The sequence below is a fragment of the Lactuca sativa genome, chromosome 1 (assembly GCF_002870075.4).
Source record: "Lactuca sativa cultivar Salinas chromosome 1, Lsat_Salinas_v11, whole genome shotgun sequence".
NCBI lineage: Eukaryota > Viridiplantae > Streptophyta > Magnoliopsida > Asterales > Asteraceae > Lactuca > Lactuca sativa.
In genome coordinates this window covers 65,821,844-65,829,181 of record NC_056623.2, presented here as the reverse complement: position 1 = coordinate 65,829,181, position 7,338 = coordinate 65,821,844, and the positions used below count along the sequence as shown (strand labels likewise).

General features: G+C 36.8%; 1 protein-coding gene across 1 annotated transcript; it reads right to left on the bottom strand.

Annotated features, from left to right (window-relative positions):
* Positions 1-4,286: 4,286 nt before the first annotated feature.
* Positions 4,287-5,241, bottom strand: LOC111915237 (uncharacterized). The gene is made up of 3 exons (XM_023910914.1): positions 4,748-5,241; positions 4,530-4,677; positions 4,287-4,439 (listed from the first exon to the last, which is right to left on the bottom strand). The coding sequence occupies exons 1-3, from the start codon at positions 5,239-5,241 to the stop codon at positions 4,287-4,289; spliced, it is 795 nt and encodes a 264-aa protein (XP_023766682.1).
* Positions 5,242-7,338: the final 2,097 nt, after the last annotated feature.

Below are 7,338 nucleotides of genomic sequence, written 5' to 3'. Positions count from 1 at the left end.
TTGTCGTCTTGGACATGTCAACAAGAAACGCATAGCCCAACTCCAAAAGGATGGAGTGTTGGAGTCATTCGACCTTAGGGAAGATGACACATGCGAATCTTGTTTACTTGGAAAGATGACTAAGTCACCCTTCACAAGTACGTGTGAAAGGGGTGAGGGTCTATTGGACCTAATACATATCGATGTATGTGGACCGTTTAGATCAACTACGAAGGATGGGAACCGCTTCTATGTGACTTTTACCGATGACTATAGTAGATATGGGCATATCTACTTAATCAAGCAAAAGTCAGAAACTTTTGAAAAGTTCAAAGAGTTCAAGAATGAAGTGGATAATCAATTGGGCAGGAAAATCAAGATGTTTCGATCCGATCGAGGAGGAGAGTACCTAAATCTTGAATTCCACGATTATCTCAAGGAGTGTGGAATAGTTTCACAATTGACGCCACCTAGGACACCACAATTGAATGGTGTGGCAGAAAGGCGTAATCGAACCTTGTTGGACATGGTTCGCTCTATGATGAGTCGTGCTTCACTACCTATCTCCTTTTGGAGGTATGCCTTAGAGACTGCCGCCCATATCCTTAACCGAGTCCCTACTAAGAAGGTTGCCAAAACACCTCACGAGATGTGGACAGGGAAAGCTCCCTCGTTGGCACATATCAAGGTTTGGGGTTGCGAGGCTTTCGTAAGACGAGATACTCACGACAAGCTCGAACCTCGTAGTGAGCGATGTATTTTCATCGGCTACCCGCAGAAATCCTTTGGATATCTCTTCTATAGACCGAAGGACAACGTTGTCTTCGTTGCGAGGAGAGGAGTTTTCCGAGAGCGAGAACTCATAAGCCAAGGAGACAGTGGGAGGCAAATTGAGCTTGAAGAAATTCAAGAGTCGATAGATGAAGGAACCTCTACCGCTGGCACTCAACCCGAGGAGGAAACTCCGGTTGAACCGATTGACGAATCCTTACCTCTTAGACGTTCCGAAAGAGTTAGAGTTCAACCCCAGTTTTATGGTTTTCATATTACTACCGAAGGGGACACGTATATTAGTGATGGTACACTAATAAACCTTGATGAACCTAATAGCTATAAGGAAGCCATGGCAGGCCCGGAGTCTGCAAAATGGAAAGAGGCAATGGATAGCGAGATCCAATCCATGTATGATAACCAAGTTTGGAATTTGGTTGATAATGTGCCCGGACGTAAGACCGTTGGGTGCAAATGGATCTTCAAGAAGAAGACCGACATGGATGGAAACGTACACACATATAAAGCGCGATTGGTCACGAAGGGCTTTACTCAAACTCCCGGAGTTGACTATGACGAGACCTTCTCACCAGTTGCGAAGATAAAATCTATTAGAGTGAAGCTACCTATTGCCGCATTTCATGATTATGAGATTTGGCAAATGGATGTCAAGACCGCTTTCCTTAACGAAAAGTTGGCTGAGGATGTTTACATGGCTCGGCCAGAGGGGTTTGTGGATCCGAAGCATCCGAATAGAGTGTGTAAGCTTGAGAAGTCTATTTATGGACTTAAGCAAGCATCTCGCAGATGGAATCTTTGCTTCGATGAGAAAGTCAAAGAGTTTGGATTTGTACGAAGCGAAGATGAATCGTGTGTATATGTCAAAGCCAGTGGGAGCATAGTTAGCTTTCTCGTTTTGTATGTCGATGACATACTGCTCATAGGAAACGACATCCCGACTCTGCAGGAGGTTAAGTCCTGGCTCGGGAAGTGCTTCGCTATGAAGGACCTCAGAGAGGCTTCCTATATTTTGGGAATAAGGATAGTAAGAGAGAGAAGTAAGAGACTAATAAGACTTAGTTAGAACACTTACTTAGAGAAGGTACTAAAACGTTTTAGTATGGAAAACTCAAAGAAGGGAGAATTACCGATACAAAGTAATGCCAAGTTGAGTAAGACTCAAAGTCCGAGTACCGAAGCTGAAATAGCATAAATGAGCCGAGTACCATACGCTTTCGCAGTTGGCTCAATCATGTATGCTATGACTTGTACTCGCCCTGATGTAGCCTTTGCCTTGAGCAGGGTTAGTAGATATCAAGGGAATCCTGGCAGAGCTCATTGGGTTGCGGTTAAGAATATCCTTAAGTACCTTCGGAGGAAGAAGGAATGGTTCTTAGTCCTTGGAGGGAGTGATGACTTGAAGGTGCGAGGGTATAGTGACGCCAGCTTTCAGACCGACAGGGACAACTACCGTTCACAGTCGGGCTAGGTCTTTACCCTGAATGAAGGAGCAGTGACTTGGAAAAGTTCCAAGCAGGAAACCGTAGCTGATTCAACGTGCGAATCAGAGTACATTGCAGCGAGCGAAGCGTCGAAGGAGGCGATATGGTTGAAGAACTTCATTGATGATTTACGAGTTGTACCTGCCATAAAGGAGCCCATGGAGATTTTCTATGATAATGAAGGAGCGGTTGCCTTGACCAAGGAACCAAGGGATCATGGTAGATCTCGACACATCGACAGAAAATATCACTTTATTAGACATCGTGTAGAAGAAGGACAACTCGTAGTAAAGAGGATATCGTCGGAAGATAACCCAGCAGATCCGCTTACGAAGGGATTGAGTAGGGTTAAGCACTTACAGCATGCTAGGAGTATTGGGCTGAAGGATGATATTAGCATAGATTAGATAGTAGTAGAAACGTGTAATAGATAAATGTAATTAACATTTGAAGATTAAATAAAAGAGTATTATTTATGAGTAATGTTACTGTCTTATGTTAATTGTTTACTATTGTTTCATTTTGCATGTTTTGACTTCCAGAATAATTGAGTTTATTAAGAATAATCGAATTATTCAAATTGTCCACAATCGTTCATATGTTGGAAGTAGATATGAATGAAGATTGTCATGAATTGGTGTGTAGATTGTCTAAATGGTTTTAGACATAGCAAAGGGTTGTTGCAACATTCATGAGTGCTTATGAACTAGTTTTGAGCATTGGAACAAACCTGCGCTTGCTGGAATCACCTTATGGAATATGATATAAAAGGGTGATCGCAAGACGATAATATCATATAGTCTTAAAACCTAGATATATGGTTTGTTATTTGTTAATTGGTTATACATTGATAATGCGAAAACGCATCAGTAACTCGGTGTTATAAAACACATTGTTGTGTATAGTTGATTAATGAATAAGTAAATGCATATAAGTCGAAGTTTATCTGTAACTTTTATCCGAAGAGGATAAAAGCGATATCTCGGCCGCTCGATGATTTGATTTGACTTATGTGCCGGGCCCGGTCAGAACTGAATTGATGTGTTCGATTAAGTTCTATGTCAAATAAATCGGAGATCGAGAAACCAAAATGCTAGACTAATTATTCCATAGAGTTGTCAGCATGATATCTAACAGAGGACTGTACGATCCCTTATTTAAAGGACAAGATCGATTAGATCAGAGTTTGACAGCGTCTTTGAGAGCTACGATTGCAAATCGAATTGTACTTGTGCATATAGTTACTAGACTTATCCAAGTGGGAGACTGTTGGAATAGTGTCTAAGGCTGCAACTATATTAGGCAAGTATTTGACCCGATTGTGCATGGTCCTTTTGGGTTGCCTTCACCATAGCAACTTGACATGATGATTTATTATGAGAGAATAAATATTATTGATATATTATGAGAATAATATAATGAATAATAATATTGTTATTTGATTAATATAAGTCATAAATTAATTAGAATTAATTTGGTGACTTAAAGAGATTAATTAAATAAGAGGGTATAAACTGTCAATTGTTTGATAGTTACACTTTGGGCTGTAAATCCTTCTTGGATAGGGTTGGACGATTTCTAGGGCTTGGGATAAGCCACAAATCGTCCAAGGACTTATCATGGAAAGGATTTGGATTGCTTTAAGGAAAGATTATCCAACTAGGGTTTAAGGGTGAAACCCTAGGAGCCTTACAAGTATAAATAGACTCCTAGGGCAAGGGAAATCGGCACCTCTGCTAAAGCAAAGAAACCCTGGCCGATTTCTAATCCCTCTCCTCTCTCTCAAATAATCCTCTTGCTAGTTGGTGTTTGTAAGCCATTAGATGAGTGACATTTGTGACTCTAGAGCTCCAAGAACAAGAAGATCAAACAAGTGTTTCGAGGTAAGCTTCTAACTTTGATTTTTTTGTATAGTTCTTATACTCAATTAGCCATTAGAAGTCTTGGATTCAATGCATGTTTAATTAGAGAAACCTAGATCCAAGCATTAGGGTTTGCATGTGCACATAGGAATGTTCATATGGCCAAAACCCATCATAAACTACATATATTAGTAACATTGAGAATACGTTGACAGTCAGGTAACTGCAAACGCCTCATCCTAGGGTATGAAACTGCCCGAGGGATAACACTTGGTATAGGGGAACCAACTATCCTACTGTTGGGAAATGTCTCCATGATCCAAATCTACAAAATTAAGATATCAAACAACTTACCAACTTAACAAAATTACAATACTTGTTGCTTAAAAACTCTTATTAAACATAGTGTACATACCTTAAATGCATAGACAAATCCCTGTAGAGTATATGTGTGTCTACTGCCGACTCTTGGCGTATTTGGGCTCAAATGGTCTTTAATCTTATCAAACACAGTACACATCTCTTTGTAAGTGAAATCCCATATCACTCTGCCCCATGAGTACCTATGTCAAAAATTGCACTTAATAAGTATATGTATCATTTTGCTATAATGTGTGTAAAAAAACTATGTACCTGTTAAACTTGTTTAAATTATAGACAAGTGTCATGCGTTCATTGGTAACTGGCTGTTGAGGGTATTTCCCCAAAAATCCGTGCTCTAGTATATACAACAGGGAGTCTCTCACCATGTCTTCATTACTTAATTGATGAAGTAAGTTATTGAACATATGCATAAGGTCATTCATACTTACCGAACGTGAAAGCGACACAAATGGAAACATACGTTCTCTGAACTCTGCAAAACCAAAACTAGGAGGGAAATACTCTCCGAACCGCAAACCGGTGACCAAGCATAATGCTTTCCTGTCAAAGCAAACATGATAGTCGCTAACCGGAAATATAAACGCTTTTATGTCAATTGGATCAAAAGTAGTAAATTCCTTGCACATAAGATAATGACATAGTAAAGGGTGACATTCGATACCCATTGGCATGTTCACGTAATCACCAAAACATGATTGCCTAAACATGACCCCACAAACTGGTCTATTTTGTAAATGTGTCATGATTTCGTGCCCAAGTTCAGGCTTGCATGTTGTAGTAACAACTTTGTATGTTACTACAAAATCGTACTACAATCAAAAGAATAATTAATTAGGCATTTTTGTATGTATGTTCCGGAACGCAAGTCCGAACCATAAATTCTGGAACGCAAGTCCGAACCATAAATTACGGACCAAAATTCCGGAATCGGTTCCTTGTATTCCGGAGAGTTCTAAGTATTCCAGACATGCTTTTCGGATTCCGAACATGTTCAAGACTAGTGAAAATGATGATTTTTTATAGCAATTTTTGATATAGTATACATGTATAAGTACATGTAATCCTATAATTGTCTTAACACGATAGAAACTCTATAATACTTATATAATTGCATAAACTAAATATGCTTTAACGTATAATCTAAAATAAAGACATATAATTATAAACAAAATAGAAACGTACATACAAAAACTACATCTCATTGCTGCTATCAGAAGACATTTTTAGTTTTAAAAGTGTTCGAAATGGGATGTCGGGTAATCCGAAACAAATGACGAAATCTAGTTCGAAACGAGGTTAAATGGTACTTATAGGAGAACCATATTACCGGTTCGGATCTATTACCCGATTACTGAATATAAAATTGGGTCCGAAATACCCCATTTTGGATCAAGTGGTCATTTTCAAAAAAAAAAAAAAAATTAAAATAACACGAAAAAATGGTTAAATTACTCATATTGAACTTTTTTTCATATACGTTCCGTGAAATTAAACTTTTATTTCATATACGGTCCTTGCAAAAATTGAATATTACGTCTATATCCTTGTAAAGTTTATAATTACATATATATCATTATTAACTTATTAAACTCACATTTATCATTATTATCTTAATGATGTATAAATCAATTTAATACCCACATTTATCATCTTAAAGTTTATAATTACATATATATCATTATTAACTTAATTAAATCTAGTAATTTAATGAGGTATAAATCAATTTAATACCTTCAAATATATTTAAAAATCAAAATAAAACATGAATGTACTAAAATATCCTTTCCAAATTATTAGATAATAGAACTAAATGAATCCAATTAACATTAAACCTAATTAAATAAAGAAAAACCTCAAACATATGATTTACAAAAACCTTTAGGACGTCGAACACGTCAAAATCCAAATAATCATTAGTTACAATATGCAAGTTAAGCCTTGTTAAACAATTGAAACCTCATAGCATACATCGTGGGTCATGTTGCTTCTTGTTGTGGCTGAGTTGACAACCTATAACGCTGTTATAACATCAAAAACACTGTCCCCCCTCCTTGTTGCATCTTGTTGTGCTGCTTTTTGTTGTCTCCATGACAAGAAGAAACGTGATCACCTATTGGCTGCCAAATTATCTCTCCCTATCTCTCTCCTCTTAACATGGTGTTATAACACAATGAACATCACTCCCTCATCTTGTTGCTTCTTGTTATAACACCACTTCAAGATGCCCATACCATATGCTCTCACAAATAATCGTGATGCACGTTAATTAATGTACATACTTCAATAGATTTGTTATACATACATACATAACCGGCAACTTGGAAACTTTAATAGTCTTTTATATTTAAAATGGTCATATATCAGAAAGTATTTTTGACTTACGGAATTCTCATATACAACGCATACTATCCACTGCCGGTAATGAAATCGCATGTATGATATTATGAGGTCAATGAAGAAATTTATTCAGGCAGCACATAGTGTATTTTGGTTCGAGACTTAATTTTGCCTCTAATTAACAATTTTTAGCAAAAAGTAACAATATTTAATTTGGGATATAATTTACAAAGAGTATTTTGGTAGATTTATATATACTTTTTATTTTTAAATATATTTTTGGTATTAAATTGATTTATATCTCAATAAATTATAAGATAGGATATAAATGCAAGTTTAATAGGCTAAGAAGAATATTTACGTTATTGTTATTATATATTGGAATGATATATACGTAATATTTAATTTAATGTTTGCAAAGGCTAGTATGAAATTTTTCCTAAAGTTTAAACCAAAAGAAAAAAAAAAAAAAAAAAAACTGATTTACCACACACGTATAAAAT